General features: G+C 40.0%; 1 protein-coding gene and 1 long non-coding RNA gene across 6 annotated transcripts in view; both read left to right on the top strand.

The window, feature by feature from the left end:
- The window catches only part of LOC148127690 (uncharacterized), a 288,673-nt gene that overhangs the window by 120,108 nt on the left and 144,788 nt on the right, over nucleotides 1–23,777 (top strand). The gene's annotated exons all lie outside the window — the stretch shown is intronic.
- The window catches only part of FNDC1 (fibronectin type III domain containing 1), a 77,590-nt gene continuing 76,199 nt past the window's right edge, over nucleotides 22,387–23,777 (top strand). For 3 of the 5 annotated variants that reach the window (XM_087938834.1, XM_087938832.1, XM_087938840.1), the window contains exon 1: nucleotides 22,397–23,276. In XM_087938834.1, the coding sequence (XP_087794960.1) occupies nucleotides 22,779–23,276 (498 nt within the window). In that variant the 5' untranslated portion in view covers nucleotides 22,397–22,778. Of the gene's footprint in view, nucleotides 23,277–23,777 lie in introns of all 5 variants that reach the window. The other 2 variants (XR_015744650.1, XM_026705076.2) reach the window with 2 other exon arrangements.

The following is a 23,777-nucleotide window of genomic DNA, read 5'->3' as shown; positions in this document are numbered from 1 at the left end:
AAGTTCCTTCCTGGAGAAGGCAGGATGACTTTGCACAGCTCCTAGTCGGAACGTTTAATTCTCTTTCCCCCATATTCTTTTCACCTGTTCATCCTTGCCGCTCTATCTTTAGGTTGCAAGCAAATCTTACCTGAGTTTACTTGTTCCTCAACTCTTGTGATCTCAGCATCGGTGTCCTCCAGCTTCCCACTTGGAGGCAAGGGTGATGTAAATTGCTATATTGCTGAAGGATATGCTCATGTGCTAGTCCATCTGGTTCATCACAGGAAAGTGTTGCCAAGGCTGACTCTGTCTTCTGCAACTCATAGACATACTTTTATCCCGATCAGGCAGAAGATTTTGCTATCTGTTGCTTTGAAGTTGCTGTGAGACCATCAGCACTCTTCCCCAGATCAGTAGCATGAATAGAGAAAAACTGTGGATGAGATTGTTGGTTTTCTTAAATTTTCCTTTTAGTTTTTAGAAAGGCGAATCTAGATTTGCCTTACATACATGTATCTATTGCAAAAAAAATGAATGACAGGTGGCCACGCCCATGTTAGGTTTCAGCTTCACCTACTTTTCACAAAAAGACTTACCAATGCAAGATAATTTATCAGAGACATTACATGTCTTTCAGTATGTTTAAATCAATTGGAATAAATATCGGTATCTTGGATTATTACCTGTCTCTATCCACTGATGCAGAACAGAAGAATAGATTATTCCACTGATTTTGTACTATTGTACTGAATGGACTCTTTGTGATGATATGATCACTGAAGCCTCACCACTTCAGATTAGGTATAGTATGAGTGAACTGAGTAAGGAGTACCATTTACTAGTCCATGGCAAGGGTGGAATTCAATAGACAAGCTAATTGACTCCCCCTTCTTTTTCCAGACAAAGCCATTTTCTAGTAAAAAGTCTATTCTAACCTTATTACAGTATAATCTGAAATCTGGAATCTCACTTTTCATTCCGCATCAACTCATATTACTTCAGCATTTTCCTACTGTCCGAAATTACGTTTATCGCTTTATAACAACAGAAGATAAAGGCTATAAACACAGATACAAATATAGATGAAGAACCTGCCGATTGAGAGCAGGGAGTAGTTGCCAGGAGAGATGAGGAGATGTTTGCAGGTAAAAATAGCTTATTTAGTCATTTAGCTTAGCTGACATAAGTTGATCCTGCTGATCACATCTCTGTATTGAAGGATCTCAGGATGCAAAGCATTCTGCAATCTCTTTGGATTAGATTGAATTAGTTGGACTAAGTGACAAAAGATTATAGGATTTAGGTAATTGTGCTCGCTTGGTTACAACCATTACTTGATATGTGAGAATTATAGGATAGATTAAGGAGTTTGAGTGACATGTAGACTAAAAGGTAACTGGGACAAAACAATGAAGTATTTTTTTAGTACTGATATAAAAACCAGTCTGCCACTGTCTTCTCCCAGGATATTTTATAATAATGCCATCTAACCTACAGCCCTGGGACCCTTTGCAAATCTTCACCCAAGTATTGTACAATCTAAGCTTGATAACAACTAGACTGATTAGATGACTGAAGCTTCTGCCACGCAAAAATCTAATTGGAGAGCATGATTGGTGACTCTTGGCTATGGACATGTTTTGTGGATGATACACCCAGAGGGGTGGGGGTGGGGATAAGCAGGATCAAGGGTGACAGTGAATTATATATGTCAGAGTTGGCTACTCCCAGGCTAATGCTGGCATGTTAACTTCTAATAAATCCTTTCAAGTTTTGGGAGTGTTGCTCTAGGCTCATGATTTAATTGGAGTAACTGCCGGAATCCCGACACTTGACTTTGCTTAGTTTCCGAATGCAGACAAAGTGAGGCTTGTACTTGCATCTGCTGTGGCAGAACAGAAGCAGTTCATCTGTTGGTTACTGAGTCAATGGCTCAGGAGAAGATATCAAAATCAACCACAACAAAAACTTGCATGTTGCTGAAATTAATTCATCTCTTCCTGTCAATGAAAGGGATACACTTTTATAATGAACATCAAAAGATTTCTCCTTCTTAATTCTATTGAATCAAAGTGCCTATGGAATGAAAAAGAGGAAGAGATTCATATTGCCTCAACAATGTCTTAGTGATGCTAAAACCTGCTTTAGCCATTAGAAGGGAGGTATGTAGTTTCCACTTTAGGGAAGATTACAATGGATGAAACAGAGATCATCTCTCTGCCTTGTATTATTAAGGGAAACTAGGGAACATGATCAACTGCCATGAGGTGGCCATTTTTTGCCCATGGGGGAAAAAAGTTATAAAATAACATTGTGTCTTGCCAGCAAAACAATCTGCTCTTCTCCAGAAGTGAATAGATATTCCTAGTTTTGGTTCTCCTTTCCCAATCCTATCAATAAAACTCAAAGCTGCACATTTCAAGATTGTATGATTTTACCCTCCGCCCTCCATGTTGTCCTGAATGTCTCTGAGGCTACATATGAAAAAAAAAAAATCATACTTTAAACATAGAAATAGAGGGTTGAATTTGTTACTTCTTTGGATATTCGATGGATAAATATATCCTGTTTGCAACTGAAACAACAGAATCTCAGCAGATTCTCCAAAATGGAAAAAAGGGGGCTTAATTATCTTTGAGCATGTATTTTTGGCATAAAGATGTGATCGTCTTGTTTACAATAAATAACTAATACACAATCTATTTTTTTGTAGTCATTCAAAAATCATGGATGTTAAGTCTGGGCAGTGGGTCCCAAGGAGAGACGAGACTCGTGGTAGTGAACAAACAGCTCTTTATTAGCAATCAGATACTGAGACAAAAACCCCAGCCGAGGCTGCTCTTTTTATAGAGCTGGCCCTGGCTAGGCAGCCAATGACAGGTTTTTGAGCTTGCCGCGCTTGGTATTAGCCAATCGCGGCAAGCTCTAGATGAGCCAATCAGAGAGTACCATATCTTCCAATCAGGGCCAGGCTTTACCAGACCAATAGGAACGCAGGCTTTCAAGCCTGCTAGTATGGAACAGTGGTAGCAAAACAACTCCACTCCAAGTTCTCTGGAATGGATCATGCAACTAGATTATTATGGGTTGTGGGAGGAGAACCGCACATTCCTACTTCAAAGACAGAATTGAAATTCTTGAGTGGCCCCACAAAATGAAAGTGTCTCACAGAACTGTGCTTCACTTTTATTTTCCTTCTATATCCACACTATGTGTCAATACATATGAAAAAGTGATAGAAAAGGTAGACGTGGATGAGTCTCCTCAGGCTATCCAGGGTCACACCAACCTGATTGGGCCGCTTTTTTTTTTTAAGACTCCAGATCCCAAACTTTGAATGAAAGTACAAGTCAGATGTTCCACCTCTGGAAGTGTTATTCCTCATTACACATACTCTTTGCTTGATTCCTCACTGCTCAGACTTTCCACTTTGGTTCACTATTTGATGAAATTTGCTCCTCGTTTTTTTATATATACATTTTGTGGTCAGTTATTGTAATGTTTTCCTCTTATTGGTATTTCCTTTTGTTATCTGATCCTTTTTTTTTTCTTTGAGGAATGTTTTCACTAAAAAAAATGTACTTTTCAGCCCTCTGGCGGGACTTGGGATAGCACAATATAAATCTGTCACTGCAGGTGGTGGATATGCAGCACTATTAAGGAAAGGAAATTTTTTAAAAATAGCTTAAATTGCCATTTGGGGGAGGAACAGATTAGTGTAGGAGTGGAGAAGATAAACTTTCCCTCCACAAAGTAAATAGTAAAACAATTATATTCTATTTGTTCTTTCTCTGCATCTGTATATTGTCTCCTGACTATCTATTTTAAACACGTTCATATTTCTTATCTCTCTTCGTGAAATCTTAACTCATTATAATCTCCTTCATTTGTAAGAGATCTACTTTCGTCCCTTCTCTCATTTTCATGTTTTCGTTTTTCTCTGTGATCTTTCAAGAACTTGAAGACACTGTGAACTATGTCCTTCAACACATTCTGTTTCTTCCTGTCAACTTCTTGTGGTTTCAAATCTTCTTCTATTGATTGCTTTTGTAAAGTTATGGTACAATTTCCATATCACAACTATAGTTCTCCAATATTTTGTGGTCATAGCTGCTGAAACTCAAACATCTGAAGAGGAAGATAGTTGGTTTTAAAAGGCTGCATGTTTTGTGTGGGATATTTCACACACACACACACACACGCACACAAACACATACACACAAAGAGAGGGGGGCAGGGAGGGGGAGAGAGAATTATAATCAAATTTACTTGAAAAGTTCTTTTTATTTCTGCTTGGAACTCAATCAGGAAAGTGCAATTTAGTTTTCTAATCACTGTATCTCCATATTTCTGGCTTTTCACGCTGGCTTCATAACCAGAATAAGTGCTTAAGTCATTACAGTTTGGCCTCAAGGCCATTGGAATGCGTGTTCTGTATACAGGATTTATACATATATTTTATAATATACCATATATATAAATTATATGATATACTTATACAGTATCTAGTATAAAAATGAAACCATTCACTGAGCTATGAAGAATCAACAGTATTACTCCATGTAAATGTTTAATAGCCTTATATTTTACCTGGATGTAGCAATAGATGGGTTTAGGATGAAGACTGGATTAAAATCAAATAAAGCAAAGTGATATAGGTCACTAAAAAGCTTGACTTAAGAACTGATAGTCAACCATTCTGGAAGAAGTAACATTAGTGTGCTGCCCTGAAAAATCAGATTTGTAATTGGGGAATATGTCCTTGATCAGATGCTATAGCTGAATTTTTAGGTAGCATTGGCAAGAAGAGCTAGTTTGACAGTATATTTAATTTATAGACAATGAAATAGTATTGCAAAATTTGACAAAAGTTGTCCATGTGCTCATTTTATTGATGCCACAATGTTTTGTATGTTGGGTCGCTTCTCAATATTATTTGGAGTCTTTGGTTAATGCAAATAGGGCAGCTGGCCAGACCAGACCAGAGAAAATACTACTGAAAGCTTTGTTTTTGTTGTTTTCCAGACAAAATGGAAAATGTCTGCCTTTAAACTTTAAAATTATTAGGATCTGACTAGCTAAAGGATTGTCTTATTCAGTACAAAACATTGGTATTTTAAGGTCTACAGGAAATAATGTTTGGAGAATGCCCGCACTACAGATCAGGTCTATGGGGAAAGACTTTCTCTTGAATCAAACATAAGTGGGGGACACATCCAGGGGTGGGATTCAATTTTTTTAACAACCAATTCTGTGGGCGTGGCTTAGTTGGTGGATGTGGCTTGGTGGTCATGTGACTGGGTGGACGTGGCTTGGTGGTCATGTTATGGGCTGGGTGTGGCCAACTCAATATCACTCACATCGAGGCACGCATCTCCTCGCCTGGCCTCTCATGACTGTGAGGATGCTGCAACAGTCGTAAGTGTGAAAAATGGTCATAAGTCACTTTTTTCAGTGCCATTGTAACTTTGAATGGTCACTCCACACAAGCAAAGTACCAGCAAAGAAGGGGGAAAAACTCCAGAGACGTTCCAGAGACAGGAAGTCTAGTCCTGCCAAGAATGTAATAAGGGTTAATGGAGAGGCAGTTTCTGTAAGCAAAACCAGAATGTTTCCTTCCTGCCTTCCTTACAGGATTAGGCCAGTAATTTCTTCTAACAACTGGTTCTCCGAACTGCTTAGAAAGTTAACAACCGATTCTACCAAATAGGTGCGAACCTGTAGAATCCCACCCCTGGACACATCCTTTCACTGGAAGTGCATTTGTTCACCTTTGTGATAGCTCAACTGCAACATGTGTGATTGGGAACACCAGGTTTCTGTTTTTTATTTTTTATTGTTATTATTCCATAATAGACCTAGACAAGTCCCTGAAATTTTCTTCGCAAATTTTTTCCCCAGAAGTGCTTTGCCTCCTTCCTAGGGATGAAAGAAAGCGAACTTCTGCCAAAGTGGGACAAGAATTCATGGTCTCCCATTTTCTAGCCTGATGACTTTAACTGCTTCACTAAAATGCCTCTCATAGTGATTCCATTAGCTATGGAATCAAGATAGCCCTTGATAGTCTTTAATATTGCTTCTTATGGATAATGATGTGGTTGTTCCACCAGCTCTTGGCTGGACATTCTGATATCCTCAAATTTATTTTTAAAATAAGCTATCCAAACCTTAGGTGAAACCTGTGTTTGCCTTGTATTACTACTTTGATTTCTCTTTGGCCTTGGGAAACTAGTTCTCAGAATTTTATATCATTATTTTGTACACACAACAGTCTTAATTCTTCCCAGTAGGTGTAATCTTGTTTGCCCCTCTTTAACAGTGTGTGATATTTCTGGCATTTATCCCTCACCGCCTCAACCCTGTCAAATGATTTATCCCTCTTAATTTGTCTAACTATTGTAGCCAGTTCCTTTCTTTCATGTCTATATTTGTGATTGAAGCACAAAATTCTGGTTCCAGTAATTTTCACATGCCATGGTTTACATACTAGGAGTTTGAGATTGCCAACCACTTCCTTACACATGGTATGTGCATTTTCTGGATTTTGAATAAGCGTAGCCCTCCATTGTGGCCCTGTTGGACTGCCTAATGTTGATCTAACAACTTTGGCCAAAGGGGCTCTCCAGTGATTTGTGATTTTTTTAATAATGCCTTTTATATGGCTCATTTATGCTACATTATTTCCACATATCCACATTAAGTACAAGCCAAGTGTTAAGTAATCACTCTCTGGACTCCTATAATATTAAAACACTGTACTAATGGGATCAATGAGGGTGATATGAATCAACAACAGGTTTCCCCCTTTATGGCTGACTGATGTATAAGAACTCCTAGATTGATTTCACTGTGATCCATGTAAATCAGATCTAAGCATTTTATAGTCCCTGGGCCACATCTAGGTCTTTGGCTGTCCCTGTCCTGCCTGTATGAGATCAATTGGAAATTAGATACCAAATGTATTCTTACCAGTAGTAGCTAATCAAAACCATATAATTTACTGCTTTTTATAAAGTGATAAAATTCATATTGAGCAGAATTAAGTTCAGCCAAGATGTGGTATTCAGCAGGTTCTGACCAGTTCTGGAGAACTGGTAGCAGAAATTTTAAGTAGTTCAGAGAACCAGTAGCAGAAATTTTGAGTAGTTCAGAATAACACTTCTGACTGGCCGCACCCCAGCTATTCTCTGCCTCCCAAGTTCAGCTGATTGGCTGGGTCTTCTTTGGTTGGCCTGCACAGGGGAACAGAGCTGGAAAGCAGGTTGGTGGGATGGGGAGGGAATGGGGATTTTGCAGTAATCTTCCTCCAGGAGTGGGGTAGGAATGGAGATTTTACAGTATTCTTCCCCCGCCACGCCCACCAAACCATGCCCACCAAGTCAACCACACGCACAGAACCAGGAGTAAAAATTTTGAATCCCACCACTGGTTCAGGCTATTGGTTCAGCCCTCACAACAACAGTTCCAGTTTCTCATGTGGTCTCTTTGGAAAATTAATTGCTCACTTCTGATGTAAACTGATTTGTAATTTATACATTAATTTGGGTAGGTCTAGTCCACGCTTATTCTGGGTCTTATCATGAGGTACATGTCTAAGAGGGCAGATGGATCCCAATTCAAAAAAGTATTTATGCTTTAAATTCAATATTTCAAAATCTGGCCCAATTCTAGCATTAAATTCCCCACAAATAAATTATATTTATTGTTTGATGTAACATATTAACTAAAATATTGCCCCAGGTTACCCCAGTTTACCTATTATCTAGGACAGGGGCAGGGGTGGGATTCAATTTTTTTAACAACCAGTTCTGTGGGCATGGCTTAGTTGGTGGGCATGGCTTGGTGGTAATGTGACTGGCTGTGTGTGGCCAACTCAACATCACTCACTTCGAGACAAGCATCTCCTTGTCTGGCCTCTCATGACTATGGGGATGCTGCAATAGTCATAAGTGTGAAAAATGGCCATAAGTCACTTTTTTCAGTACCATTGTAACCTTGAATGGTCACTCCACACAAGCAAAGTACCAGCAAAGGAAGTTCCTGAGACAGGAAGTCTAGTCCTGCCAAGAATGTAATAAGGGTTAATAGAGAGGCAGTTTCTGTAAGCAACACCAGAATGTTTCCTTCCTGCCTTCCTTAAAGGATTAGGCCAGTAATTTCTTCTAACAACTGGTTCTCCGAACTGCTTAGAATGTTAACAACCGCTTCTAGCGAATAGGTGAGAATTGGTAGAATCCCATCCCTGGACAGGGGTCTCCAACCTTGGCAACTTTACGACTTGTGGACTTCAACTCAAAGAATTCCTCAGCCAGCACTGGCTGAGGAATCCTGGGAGTTGAAATCCACAAATCGTAAAGTTGCCAAGGTTGGAGATCCCTGGTCTAAGAGGCACATAAATGTTTACACAGATTAAGATTCTCTGTTTAGATTTCAGCCTCAGTATTTAAATTCCATCAATATAATTTCCCAGATTAATCACTTCTATTCTCACATCAAGATGTACTTTGATTAGGCAGTACATTCTATAATTATATTATAAAAATACTCACCCAAGCAAGATGTCAGGAAATAAAAATAACTAAGTGAAGATGCTTGGAACTGGGTTTCATAATTCAGTTTTGGGCATGCTTTTCATAATCTTTTCATCCAGAATCTTACTTATGTGACATAGCAGGTGGTACCATCTATGTAACTAACTTCGTCTGATCTTTAAAAAGCTAGAGTGTTAACACTGAGTGGGAGACCACCAGAATAACTCCCCCAAACTGTACACTACAATAATAAAAAAAAACATAGAAGAAAGCAGGAAAACAATATGAAGACTTCACTCTGAATTTGACTCAAGAAGTACATTCCTCTTTTAATTTTATAATTAGATTAGATAGAGGGGGGGAACTACCCCTGCTTTAGTTAGAGACTCAAAAGCATTTACTTTCTTATTACTTTATAATCCCTTTCTTCTAGAAATGTCAGAGCCATTTATCTACTGAGGCTATTACTGTGGCCAAGAGCTGCAGGAATGCTGGAACATTTATAACATAAACATGCAAGTCCTGAACTATTACATCAACTTATAAATCTAAAGGTTTTGCTTTAATAAACGGTATGAATGATAGATATGTCATATACTTTTATAGTAAGATATCTGCATAAGCAATAGCGTTTTCAGACAGCCATATTAAACCCTAGGCTCATGGAATTATTCTTTAAGTGATCAGTGTTGGACAGCAGGATCTGTACAGGATCTTGTAGAGTAAGTAATAACTTTCTCTATGAGACAGAAACAAACCATTTATTTCTATCCAGACAGGCACAATTCCTTTCATGTATTTATTTGGTTTAAAAGCTTATGTGGAAAGAAGTGAGCAAGCAAGCAAGCAAGCTAGCCAGCCTTGGCATTTCTTTCCCAAAGCTATGTCTAAGATGTGCAGACTCAAAATGCACCAATTATTACAGTTGTAGTATTTTATCTTAATACTCTGTGAGGTAGAACTTCTCCGGAACCAGCAAGGGGCTGATAACACAAGGAACCCACAATAATACTGACTCCTTGCAACATGTTTGCAGGATGTTATGTGTATATCTTTTGGTCTATGGAATTTATAAGAAAACATGTGTGCCATGTCATTTTAATTATCAGAAACAAGGAAAGAAAAAATAGGTCACCGTTGCTTACACCCACAGTCAAATGCCAATTCAAAGCAAACAGAATTTATTTTGCTTCCTGAAGAGAGACAGAATCTTTGCACGTGTTAATTTTGGTGCATGATAGCCCCTTGAGAAGTCTGATTTCCCACCTATAATAAATCACAACCATTTGCTTTGATGCAAATGGAAACTTAATAGAATTAATCTAGGCATCACTGACTTCTATAGCCTTCCTTCCTTCCTTCCTGAGGTTCTTGGGGAGATAAAGAGAATCTGGGAGTTCAGGTGTGTAGATTCCCCAGTAGTCCCGGCAGGAAAGCCTTGCGCAGAAGACAATCAAATGCTGGAAACAAGGTCAATGATAACTTATCTTATAACTTATCTAAAGTCAGTGGCCTGGTTGGTTAATTTTACTTAACACTTGTATCTCCGTACATCTCTGTTTGGCTTACAACCAATTTGGAGTTTGTCCAATTCAGAAGGACAATATGACATCTCATTTCATACTTCAGATCTATTTTTGTTTTCATTTTTTATTCTAATCATGATTGTTTTGTTTCAGTGAAGAAATATTTGTATAATATGATTAAAATTATTGACATGTTATTATTTTAGAAGCTTAAAATATTGAAAATAAAAAGAGAGAAGTGTAATTCCCTTCGGTGCTAATTGCCTTTAGGGTTTTAGTGTTACACACATACAATTATATAGCCCATCTCCCCAAAACAGATAGCTGATTTAAGCCCCAAACAGGTGTTGGATATCTTACTAGCTTCCAAGAGTCAAGGTTTTAGCAAACCCCCTGAGGAAAGGAAAGCTGTGTGATGGCACAGAGTATAACCTTGCAGAGTAGAAAGAGAGAAAATCCATTAATGTAATATTGCCATCAATTGGACTCACTCATTTTTCCTGTCCCCTCACTGTAGCTGCTACAGAGTGGGCCCTTTTCTTCTTAACACATGGACTGGGAAATTAGAGAGTGGTCAGAAAAGCATCAGATAAGGGTTTTTGAAAAATATAGTTTTCTTTAAAAAGCAATTAAAATAATTATACATTTTTTATTTTTGGTGTATCATTATTATTGAAGCCATCCAGGTGTCTTGGCTGCACTTGGATGATTTCATATGAATTAATGTTTTCCCTTTTGCTTCTTTCTATGCATTCCAGAACATCCAAGCTGAGAGCTAGTAGTTGATCATGGCCGAGCTGAATTACAATGATCAATTTCATCACACACAAATTTTAATCATTTTATAATAGTTGGCATATTTGAAACTCTAAGAGCATATTATGGGCTTACTTAGAAAATGGCTATTCTGGTGGGCAAAGCAAGTCACAAAACACCTATTTACTAGAAGACAAAGTATAGGTGCTGCTACCATCTTTCCTTCCAAGTTAACCTTGGTTTCTTTAACTTGTTCCTGTCATTGTTGTGGAAGCTTTCCAGCACAGCCCTAAGCTGCCCCATATCATTTGTATTTATTGTCAGTTCTCCTGGGTGTTGATAGCCTCCAAAAGTTTCCACTTGGTTTATCTCAAAAAGCTAAGATAGGTCCAAACTGGTTAATATTTGGATGGAAGACCATCAGGAAACACTTGAGGTTAGAGTGAGAACTTGGAAACATTCTAGATGAAGGCAGTGGCAAAAACACTCACATATTGTTGTCATAAAACCTACAGGACCATGTCCAAAAAGTCACACGGAGCTGAGCTCATCTTGGAGGAGACTTTACTACAACTATTCGAGGCTGGAACATTGCTTTGCAACATGCCAACTTTCCAATTTTTTAATTAAAAGAAGGCTTCAAGATTTCGTGGCTGTTTCAATATTTTGAGAAGGGATGCTTTGCCAGCCTCCTCTGGATTCTTTGCATAACCTTAACAAGCATAGTTATCCAGTTAAAGCAAAGCCCATGGAAAATGAGAAATTTCCTGATTGACAATACTTAAGCAATCAATCTACTTCCTTTTGCCAATTCCACAGTGCTTCTCCTTTTATTTTTGCAATTTCCCTTTCTCACCTTATCGTGGATGATTGATGGATACATTTATTTGGAATATTTTCTTTATACAGCAAGAAGAGTCATTCATTTCAATAGTTTATAGTATAAGCTGTCAAACTTAACTAAGACACATAAAGCCTATGCTAAACATCATTTGAGCCTCTCATTGTTCCCTTTCTATCTGCTGATTCAGCTCCAGAACTGAAACTTGGCTGTTAGGTTTTCTCCTCAATGTAACAGCATCAGCCAATAAAAAAAAAAAAGATGGAATTTTTCCTGAACAGTTCTATGACTTGAACTAATCCAAGCTGTTCATCATAGATACTTGACTAGTTCAGGAACTGTATATCAGTTCAAGGGTTTAACAGGAATGAAAACAACATTAAAACTTACTGACCCTTCAATTTGGATCAGGCAATCCAAATAAATTAAAGATATTGCCAATTGCATGATGCAAGTCAAAAACAAAGGGAAAGTTTGGTTTGAATTCATCGAAGTCGTAAGCAATGCCAGAAAATGAAATCTGCACTGCAAGATAGGCTCTAGCTCAGTGCTTTGAACTTTCCGTTTGGTTGCACAGTTTGAAGGTTGCAGAATGTTGGGATTTCATTTTCACAGTCTCTATGTACGCTTATCCTCTTCTCCATTTAGCCATAAGTCATTACTATTGGCAATTGGATGTTGCTATATTCTCATAAAAGAGCGAAAATATGTTTCCCTGTAGTTGTTTTTTAATGTGTTTTTTAAAATGTACTGCTGTACACAAAGCTTTCAATCTACTAGATAGATATTCAATTTAAAGTTAAAGGAATAGTTACTTCTTTGTCAGGATGAGGTTATGATAACAAAGAGGCTTATTCAGACTGATCATTTTGTATCTTCTATTAGGGAAAAGAGTCCAATGCCGGAAAAGACAGAATGAGGGAGAGGACAAGGCGAACCAGCAGCAAGGTGGATGGACTTGGTTACAATGGCAATGGGGGCACCATTAGAAGTAGGACCCAACTGGAGACAGTTTGTCATGGAGAAAAATCTATCTGTATGGTTACTAAGAGTAGACTCTGAGCTGAAGGCATATCACCCTCATCACTGATGATTAAAGTTGTCTATATTCTATAAACTGCTGAGACTTGACTTGGATTGAAGCAGAGGTGGGCTGCTGGGGGTTCGCAGGGGTTCGGGAGAACCTCTAGCTAAGATTCTGTGAAGTTCAGACAACCCCCAAATCTCACTACTGGCTGACCCTGCTCACCCTGCCCCTCCCCTCCCAAGAGTCCCCAGGTGGCCCATTTTGGATGCACACAAAGCTGAGCGCACATAGAGGCTTGGGAAGGGTGAAAAATGGGCCTCCCGGAAGTTCAGGAAGGCCAGAAACAGGCCTTTTTCCAGCTTCCAGTGAGCCTCCGGAGCCCAGGGGAAGCTTTTTTCGACCTCCCAGAGGCTTGAAGAAAGCCTCCGGAGCCCAGGGAGGACAAAACATGCCCCCCATGGTACAGGAGGCCAACTAGGTCACACCCACCATGGCCACGCCCACCCAGCAACTGGGCAGAGAATCCTTTGCTAAAAAAATTTAAGCCCTCCCCTGGATTGAAGCATGATATAAATACGGTCATTCAGTCAATCAATTAACCACTCAGTTAAACAAAGCTGCCACAGGAGAGCCTAAATGTCCGGATCAGGATCTTGTCCTGTTCTGGTCCAAAGTGAATGCTTGGATGAAGGTTGTCGGTGTCCAGATAGAGTAATAGTGAGGGCAACCCTCCTTGAAATTTGCTTGCCGCCTTCCAGAGGTCACCACAATTCAAGAACTTGCCTTAATTACCTGGCCACAGTCTGTCCCTCTGTTTTCGTTATTGAAAATCCTGAATGTAATGTAAATTTTGTAATGGAATCACAAAAGCAATATACAAGCAAGCAAAATAAAGGTTGAAATGTTGCTAAATATGTGCACTATGATAATAATAAAGAAGTTAAATAGTCCTATCTCTTTTTTATTGGTAGTGGATTATTTTTGGATAAATGTTTTATTGCTGGCTTGTATTTCTGTGCAATAAGAGTTCTGGACTTATCTTGCTGCTCATTTTTTTTTGCAGCAATCAGCAGGAATTCTTGTCAGATTTCAGGAAACCCTTAAGATAGATTGGTTTTTCTTTCTTTTAATCAGTGTCATGCCAAACGTTATGCCCAAAAATGAGAATGAATAAATTATGTTTTAACTTATTTGGCTTCAGATGTACTTTATCCTAACTGATATAATTTCAGTTGAGTTATTTATTATATTTGTATACTGTTACAAACAGAACTGACTTCTAGTTATTTTAACTGTATACCCATCAACCTTGTATCTATTTGAAGAAACATTTTGTGATATTTCAGGGACCAAAAACTATTTCCCCAAATCTTTATGGTTCAACAGTGAAAACGATTAATTTCCTCAAATCTTTATGGTCTGACAGTGAGAACAATTAACAATTAAAGAACAGCTTGTCTTCAGAAGTTGCAAGTGCTTCATCACTGGAGATTTTTAAGAAGAGAGTGGACAGCCACTTGTCAAAAATAGTATAGATCTCCTGCTTGAGTAGGAGGCTAGACTAGAAGACCTCCAAGGTCCCTTCCAACTCTATTCTGATTGATTAATTGATAAAAGGCATCCATGTCTTTTTTAGGCCAGTGTCAGCATTGTTCCTCTTTCTGTACTTTGTCATTCATTGCCCTATTAATTTGTGTGGGTTGGAGTGTCCCCTAGTGACAAAGATATAAGATTGTTCTTTCTTTCTTTTAGAACTAAATACATTCAAACTCATCTCTGAGTATAGGTTGGAAAGGCAGTGAATAGGAACTTTGGAACAGAAAAAAATGAAAAATATTGGGAAGATCTCATAGGGCACTAAGTACAAATCTTTAATATCTAGTCTAGATCTCTTGAGGTGTGTGCTGATATTGGCCAATTCTTATTTCTTTCCAGATGAAACAGGCGAGTTTTCAGAGTTGTTTCCTGAATATCCTCATAGGCTGGATAACAGTTGTTACATTAAGTGTGAATTCTATGAAGATGTTCCTTCATTAATTAATTCATTCGAGTTGATGCTGCCCGACTTCAAATGATTCTGGGAAGCTCACAAGACAATACAAAAATACATAGTGAATAACAACAAAACCGTTTCTAGCTTCACGATTGTCAGTTTTATCTATGGAGATTCTCAGTCATTCAGGTCATGGTTGTCCCAAAGGTGCTTTTTTCAAGAGGCAACTGGGCTTTCTGGTTTTTCTTTGAAGACGTTTCGCTTCTCATCCAAGAAGCTTCTTCAGCTCAGACTGGATGGCTCTGACATTCCATTCCATCAGGGGTGGGATATGACAGGGTTAATTACCAGTTTGGGATTTACAAGTTTCCCTGCCCGCTGTGAGCCACGCGCCTGTTAATCATCACTGTTAATCGTCATTAGCACTCTGCGTGCACAGAAGCAGCCTTTGAAACAGCCCTCTTTTCTTGTTTTTTTAACTGTAGCTGTGCCTTGTTTGGCAGCTGAAGTTGAAAAATCAGGAAATAAAGATCAGGTAAGAGCCTGGGTAGGCGGGTGGGCAAAAACATCAGCAGACATAGAACTGGTTCTATGTCTGCTGCTCTTCAGAGCTACCGGTTGTACAGAGGTGGACAGAACCGGTAGAAACCCACCCCTGCACTCCATCCAGTCAGAGCTGAAGAAGCTACTTGGATGAGAAGCAAAATGTCTTCAAAGAAAAACCAGAAAGTCCAGTTGCCTCTTGAAAAAGCGCTTTTGGATATTGTCAGTTTTCTTGTTGATAGCTTCTGCACCACAAATCATTTCTGAATGGGGACTGACTGGTCATAGAGTTGTCATGGCCCTATTGCTTATCTGAACACAGCCTTATCCTGAGTATGGCCATCTATCTTCCTCTTAGGAATGTAAACTTTGCAGGAGAAGATTCAAGAATGAGCCCTAGATAAGTCAGTCACTTCTGGCTATGGAATTCTGGGAGTTGAAGTCCATACATCTTTAAAGTTGCCAAGTTTAAGAAGCATTGATCTACAGCAGAATCAATAAATCTAGACATATTTATATATCAGCTCCGTGATTAAAGCTGTATTTTTTTTTCCTGGTGTCTCTTTGTTACAGACTTTTTCTGTTCATTTCTCATTTTTGGAGGTTGATGGAAACAGCACGGTGTTTTGATGATGATCTTAGCTGATCTCAAACTCTTATTTCTTGCTTTGCTGGCATCAGCTTTTCAACCTCCATTTAAGTATTACAATGAGTTTTATATGGGCTGCTCATCAATCAGTTCCAAACTTGAAATTTTACATCTCTTTCTCCTGCCTAATCATCCTAGCAAATGGAGAGCTGGTCACTTCTCTGTAAAAGAAATGGTTAACATCAGGACATTGTTAGTGTTCTATCCCCAGCTTTCTGATCCTGCTAGTTCCAGCTCTCACATCTGTCCATCATTATATTATTTGTTCAGGGAAGATTATAAGTGTTATGATTAATGCTAAGAATGGGATAGGCATTCATGTTGTTAATATTTTCATAGGAATTGGCTGAATTTGGGAGCTGGAATGCAATTTTCCTTTGTTTTCCACTTTTCTCTGATTCTGGCATATTAAAAAGTGCAGGAAAAAGGGAGATTACAAAATACTAAAGAAAGCAGGGAACAGAAAAGACACAAATCACCACATAATTAAAATGCATATAATTTTTTTAATAAATTTTCATAAACTAACCACAAACTATTTTTTAAAAACTACAGAAATAGAACTTGAGCTGAAATTTACATAGATGGGGAAGAAGTGATGGAAATGAATCAGATTTGTTTACTTATTAAATAAATGAAACAGATTTATCTATTCAGAGCATGTGCACACCAACCGTATTATATCAATGGCACATGAACCCGTATTCTGTGTGTTTCATCTGTTCTTCTTTTCCTGTCTGTAGCATCTGCCAAACATTTCCATAGGTAATTATGTATATGTTCTTTCTATTTTTCTCATCAATCTTATTGCAAGGTTCACTAATCTCCTTTTATTGTCTGCCAACATTGTTAAAGAGTGAAACATGGATTTATGTGCTATGTGAAAACAATCTGAAAAAAATCGAGTATTTTTTAATTTGTATCATAGTGGTAGATTTAATAGTAGTAGACTTCTTGTTAATGCTGAGGCATTGGCAAAAGATTATTCCTGATTATTCTCTAATGCAGTGGGGTCAAACTTGTGGTATCACATGAAGTATCGCAACTTTTCCCCCTTTGCTAAATCGGGAGTGGGTGTGGCTAGGCCGCGAGTTTGACACCCCTGCTCTAATGGATATAATCCCTTGGTCAGTTCCATCAAGAGTAGTTTAGCATGCATGCAAACCATTTATCAATTTGCTTTGTGGACATCAATAGGATTGTATGAGCTACAAGACATTTAGTTATTCTGAACGTTAAGGCTGGGCATTGTAACTTGCTAGGGGTTGTGTGTATTGTTCTTTTGATAGATTTCTTTTAAAAAGTCTGCCAATCATTTTTTTTTAATCTGCTATCTCAGTAGGTAAGAATGTTTTGAAAGACCTTTTGTGGCACTCCTAGTTATTTTTTTAAATGGCAATTTGTTGAGGAACCACTCTTTTGGCACAGAAGTGCAGAATTGCACATAGTTGTTTTCCACAGAACTTTCAGGAAACAACTGGGTTTTTTTTTTATCATTCACACAGAAATGTAATTTATGGGAGACTTGGCATCAAACAGCATTGTGTTGCTGTTTCTTGTGTTTGGTTGGCAATTACTGCAAATATGAACCATGCCTTTGGCCTCTTGATGTTCCAAGAATATTCTGTGGTGGAATTCATATAATACCAGACAAACCACTACTTTCCAATGCTGGATTATTTCAACTGTTTTGTCAATATATTGAACTACTGTCACTATATACTTGCAATTCTCCCTGAGTCCCATCTGAACAGATTCTACAGTAGTTCAATACAAAAGCACCTACATACATTACGAGGAAAAAATCCCATTTCAGTCTTTGACATGATCTCCAGGTACAAAAGAGGTTATGTCCACCTATTCATTTTCCAACAGACCCAGGAATGATATCATTGAATCCTTACGTTGCCTTTCTGTTTTTTTAAACTTCTAGTTTAACTGTGGCACAGAGAAATCTCTGTGAAAATAATTCTGCAATCATAAAATAGGAGCTTGGGGCCACTGATTCCCTATTGGTTGGACTTCGTTAGGCACAAAGAATCAGGGTCTTAAGTTGCAGCATAGAAGAATTATTCAAGCCTGTACACAAGAGTCTGTCAACAGACGGTTAGCACTACATTGATGCTAGATAAGAGTCAATGAAATTCATTGTTGGTGGATTTTGATCTCTTGTGCCAATACAAGAGCTCTAAACTGATGACATGTTTAACTCAGCTACCCAACTTTGCCTCTTTTCTCCTACAGAATTTTACCTTTGTCCAACCTCCTTCACTACCCTTCCGCCTACCAGAAAGCTTCTCCAAGCATTGAGCTATGGTCCATTATGGACACTTAGCTAAGCTTAGGATTCTCTGTCCAGTCAACCTGTCCGTACTTTGACCAGATGCAAGGCAATTTGATCAAGAGTAGGTGGTGATGCAGAACAAAATATTTTACAAGAAACAGTGTCTGCATGATTAGATACGAAGAGAGGAAAAAAAAACAGTAGGCAAAGACAGATCCTTCTTGGGACCATGGCCAGAATAACATCCAGAAGGAAGCAGATGTGATGCAAAGATCAGTGCATCAGCCAAGTGTTACTGCCTAAGACCATACTTGAATTTCTGTTGGGAAAAAAAAGTGGAACATTTTCACAAACTCTAAAAAGGTTATGTGAGCAGCCATGTTAGCAGATCTGTGACACTGTACTACTTATATTGTAAAGATAAGTATAGTCATGTACAGAATCAATAAAGAGAGAGCTAGTGGAGCCAAAAAATATAGTGCCAAAATGAGAATCCTTCTTGGAGGTGATACCAGTTTTAGGTGAAACATTTAAATTATGCATATGCTTTGATGCTGTAACCTCTAGCACCCCGCCCCACTCTTTTGGCAAAAGTTAATGTAACTGAACAAAACAGATTACACATAGCCATGGATACAAGTTTGGGCTTATTGAAACATCGCAACCCATTTAATTTACTGTTTCCATTCTGTGAGGAATTCCATTTTTCATTTTCCTTTCCCACTCAAATGTTCTCTGAAGGTGCAAAGCTTGTAGAGATGAGCGGATATAAAGGAATCCTACAGCTCTTTTGTTTTCCACTGCCACATTCTGCCATTTGTTCCCTCAATACATTTCCAATTTCCTTTGAGAAATATCATGGAAAAATCTTTCTTGTATTTTCCTCTCTGCTCTGTCCAGCTCTTGCGGGGACAGCAGCACAGGAGGCTGACTGGGATGGAGAGAAAAATATTGCGGCTCATCAGCCTGCAAAACTCAAGAAGCAGCTCTTCTGTTGACCTCGCCTACAATTTGGTTTTAGGGTTGCAAGAATACCACATGCCTTAAGCAGAAGGTCACAGGAATTTGGTTTCCCATAGTTAATTCTTAGGACTGTAATAATGAAGTTTTGCTTCCCAGAAAAAAGACAGATTCCATAAACCTACCCAATCAAAAAATAAAGCATGCGTTCCTCCTTCTCCTCCTCTTCCTCCATTGTGATGAAGGAAGCCACAGAGTCACTTGAAAGTGAGATGGGCAGCATATAAATGTAATAAATAAAGATAGAAGAAAGGAAAGAAATTTCAAAACCCAAAAGCCTTACTGCAAACCCCTGAGTGGTTTCTATTTCTTCTGGCCAGGAAACGGAGTTGGGTCGGAAGAACTGTTTTATTTTTTAAAACCAACTTTGGCTTGTCACTCCTTTTAAAATTTTATTTCTCATTGACTCCCAAAGAGTTTAGCGACGGAGCAGGAGCAAATGAACAGTTGGTACAACTTCTTTCTGTGGCGGAGGAGCCTTGCTGGAGCAGCTCTTTCTCCCCCAACCAAATCTTGCAGGACTCTGCAGTCACCTGCCACACAGCCCAGATAAACAGAATAACAGAGTTGGAAGGTACCTTGGAGGTCTTCTAGTCCAGGGATCCCCAACCCCCAGGCTGTGGCCTACTACTGGGCCATGGTCCTATTCAGAAATGGGCCGCGTGAATGGCTGGCCAGCTTTACTAGTACCTTCTGCCTAGGTCTGAGACAGGGTCACTATGTGATGACCCAGGGTGGGATACAAAACAGTCACAGAAAACAGGCGAAGCCCCTTTTATTCCTTCACTTTGCTTCCAAGCTCCGAATATTCTTGACGGAAGCCAAAAAACTCCCACACAAACAGTTACAAGAAGAAGGGAAACCAGGCAAGATAGCGGCTGGAGGACGTCCACAGATCACACACACTGGGAAGGATGCCAAACTCAGAGAGGAACCATAAACTAGAGATATTTCCATGCTTTGTTTCCAGTGTTTCTGTATGCATGTCTGCCCTCTTATTCAGTTGTCACAGCTGCAGCCCATGAAGAGGATCAAGGCCCTCTCCTCCTGAGTAGACCACATCTCTCCCTTATCCTCTCCTCCCTGCGTGCCCTAGGATGGATAGGGGATGGGCCTGGGTCCTCTTCTGACTGCTCAGCCAGCCTCTGCCCTTCCCCAGCCTCCTCCACAACCTCCGGAGCCACACTTCCACTCCCTGTCGGCTGTTCCTCCTCTCCCTCAGAGTCAGTCTCCACCAGGAGCATGACACACTGACTCAAGATCATGCAGACAGCTCTGTAGCTAAGGCAAGACTGGAACTCAGTCTCCTGACTTCTAATGGAGCGCCTTAACTAGTGGACCGAACCAACTTTTATAGGTAGCAGTAAGAGATGCCAACCTGGAATTATTTGAATGCTTCCATAGCTCCCGATATGCTAATCCTTGAATCTAGTAGTTACTCTAGCTGTGATTTGGCAACATGTTTTATTACAAGGGAACTCCAAACTACTTCCCAGGTTTTGCCCTTCCTACACTTAAATCCCTTTCATAAGTTCAAGGCCACTCTAAGATTTTTGTAGACCACTGAGAAAAATAACAAGATGAAGCCAACATAATCTACACAAACCATAATGACGCCAAGCTGATGACATTTGCACAGTGATGTCTTCACATGAATGTGGCCCTTACATACTTTCATCCTGAGGTCTGGCACAAATACAAAAGTTGTGGTGTTTGCACCATGCTATTCTGACATTCTTCCCTTGCTTCCTTGGCCTGCCACTCATTCAATGGATGATGGCATTTCCTAATTCTTTGTACAGAGACAAAGGAGTCAGGAGGTCAACTTTTTCATCAATACTGACAATAGAAAAGTGTCCAGTGCTCCATTATGGGCCAGCAAGATAGCCTTGAGGAGTGTTTTTCAAACTTGGCCACTTTAAGATGTATGGACTTCAACCCCTGGAATACCTTGTTATGATCTGGGGAATTCTGGGAATTGAAGTGCACACATCTTAAAGTGGCCAAATTGAAAAACACTGGGTTAGAGGGTGAAAGCTAAGCTGTCTTGCCAATGGCCTCTTTGCTCTTCCAAATATCTTGAAGGCATCATTGTAATGTCCTTTATGTCAATGTAAGGAGGCAATTTCCTCAGTTATGGCATGACACTGGAAAAAATTCCTCTCATCCATAGGTCTGTCCATCAATAGGCATATATATTTCCTGCTATGTAAGTGATACTTGAGGACTACCATTACAATTTTTACCCTTCTTACAAGGAAATGATTTTAGCGTGAATGAATAGTTGGTTTTACTCTCAGTGTGCCAGACATAACCCTTCTGACAAGACATTGTTCTGCTGCCTAGCAGAGAAAAACATGAAGGGAAGAGTGAGGGAATAAGCTTTGTAGTCTTCAAATTCCCAATGTTTAGCTTAAAGGGTACTTTTACCATATCAAGCCTTAAAACTGCATGTAAAGTCCACGAATGAAGACATTGCATTGATTAATAATTAACCTGGCTCAGATGCATACACTCCCTGGTGTTCTAAAAGAAACGTATGAAGGAGGAGGAGGAGGGTGGGTTTTTGAATATATCAACATCAAGGCTAGGAATATTGATCTGCACCATAATTTTCCTTCAATTGCATCCACCATAATGTTGTCCAGACACTTCATAAGCATTTGTATCTTATTGTTCTTATACAAGATAGATGAGATGAAATTGATAGAAAGTGCATGGATAAATAAAAGCCTTAAAACCTGTTTTCAGGGGGGAAAAACTGAAAGGAAAAATAAACTATAAGACTTGGAAACCACTTGAATCTGTGAACCTCTGAGGGAGTATGCTGAAAACAATAAGGGGAAGATTACAGTATTTGGTCTTTTTAAAGCAGCAGAGAAGTTGAGGCATTCATTCACCCTTAATAATTCCCAACCCTTCGGCCAATTCAATTCTGGTTACAGCCCTTTTTATAGTGTGCCATCAACATTAGCTAGCAGTGGTCATCCAGATTTTGGGATCTCAAAAGAAAAGTCTGGTTAAAGTTGATGTGGACCCTGAGCTAATCAAAAATTGTATATCTCTGGTTTGGCAGTATGTTTAACTATATTATGTAGGCAAAATCTAGCCTTCTATAGCCCTTCTTAAAAAACAAAATTGAACCTGGAAACTTTTAATTCACTATCACCTAAAGGGTGATAGTAAAAATTACTATACCCCTACATATTTGAATTTGTTAAACAACCAAAATCACAGGGGTACAGGACCTTAAGAAGAAATCAAAACAAGTCAACCACCATGATTAAAACAAGCCAGAACTTAGTTTGGTCTAGAAATTTAGCAGGTTCTTCTTGTCTTACATAGGACTTTGCGAAGTTGTTGTATGGATAAAAATTTGGGCCTCTATGTTGTCCTTTAAAAGGGGAGCAAATAAAAATGCAATGCAATGAATTCCGGAACAGCAAAAGGGGAACATAGCCCTTTGGGGTCCCTTGGGGTACTTTGTCTTTCACATTTTAAAAAACTTTGCCTTCTGTCCTCTTACTTTCCACGCCCGCACTCTCAATTAGCACGGCAAGCCAGTCTCCTCCAGCTAGCCAGAGGCCTTGCTTCGGCCGGGCTCCGTCTCTGCTTGATTTTTGGTGATGGGAGGTTCGCAAAAGGGAATCCCAGGGGATCACCCCATAGCTCGATCTCCGGGCGAGCCGTCCCCCCAACGGAGCCCGTCGGCTCCGAGCGACCGGAGGGGGTCTTTGTTTCCCTTAAGCTTGAACTTCGAATCCCGGAGGTTGCAATGGCGCCACCGGCCAGCAGGAGGAGACAGGAGGCCGGCGAGGCAGCCCCGCGGAGAGAAGCGGGGACAGCGCGGTGAAGAGAAGGGGCGAGCAAAGACGGCAACGGAGGCGAGGCTGATCTCTGCTAGCGGGCACCAGAGAGGGGAAGCGCCGGAGGAAGAGCGCGGTCTCTGCACCGGCCCGTCGCCGTCAGCTCTCAGCCACCTTCCCTTTAGGCAGCTCTCGAGGCGCCCCCTTGGCACCTTGCGCCCACCGGCTCCATGGCTGCTTCGGCTTCGCGGACCTTCTTGCTCACCGCCGGGACGCTTCTGGTGCTCCTCGTTGCCTTGCTCCACTCTGCCTCCCCAGGTACAGTCCCCGGTTCGTTCTCCCGACGGCGTGCCCGCGGGCGCCCTTATGGAGAGGGAGGGAACGTGGGAGCCCCCTGGGATAGTTTGCAGAAGGGGTTGGGACGCCTCTCTCTCTCTCTCACACACACACACACACACCCTCTCATCACCCTCTCTCTCCTGTTAAATTCCCCAGCATGGCAACCCAGGAGGTGTGGGACTACAGTTCCAATGCTCCCCAGTTGGCTATGTTGGCCAAGGAGGACGGGAGTTTTAACTCTGGGTATCTGGAGGGCCGGCGCTCCAGAAAGTCGCAACGCCAGCCCCTTCCAGCCGTAGGAATACCTTGCGTGAGAAATGTCGCACTTTCCCAATTCTTATCGCTTCTCTTGCCACGAATAGCTCTTATCTCCACCTGTTTTGTGTGGGGGTGTCTGTCAGCCAATTGGGCTTCCTGGGGTGGAATTTCTGCTAGCCTGGACCTTTTTTCTTTTTTCTTTTGCATCACATAGAATGAACA

Source organism: Pseudonaja textilis, chromosome 1 (genome assembly GCF_049901715.1).
Source record: "Pseudonaja textilis isolate UNSWEBS1 chromosome 1, rPseTex1.2, whole genome shotgun sequence".
In the NCBI taxonomy this organism is placed as follows: domain Eukaryota; kingdom Metazoa; phylum Chordata; class Lepidosauria; order Squamata; family Elapidae; genus Pseudonaja; species Pseudonaja textilis.
The sequence above is the reverse complement of the archived record's forward strand: the minus strand, read 5'-3'. Positions and strand labels throughout refer to the sequence as shown.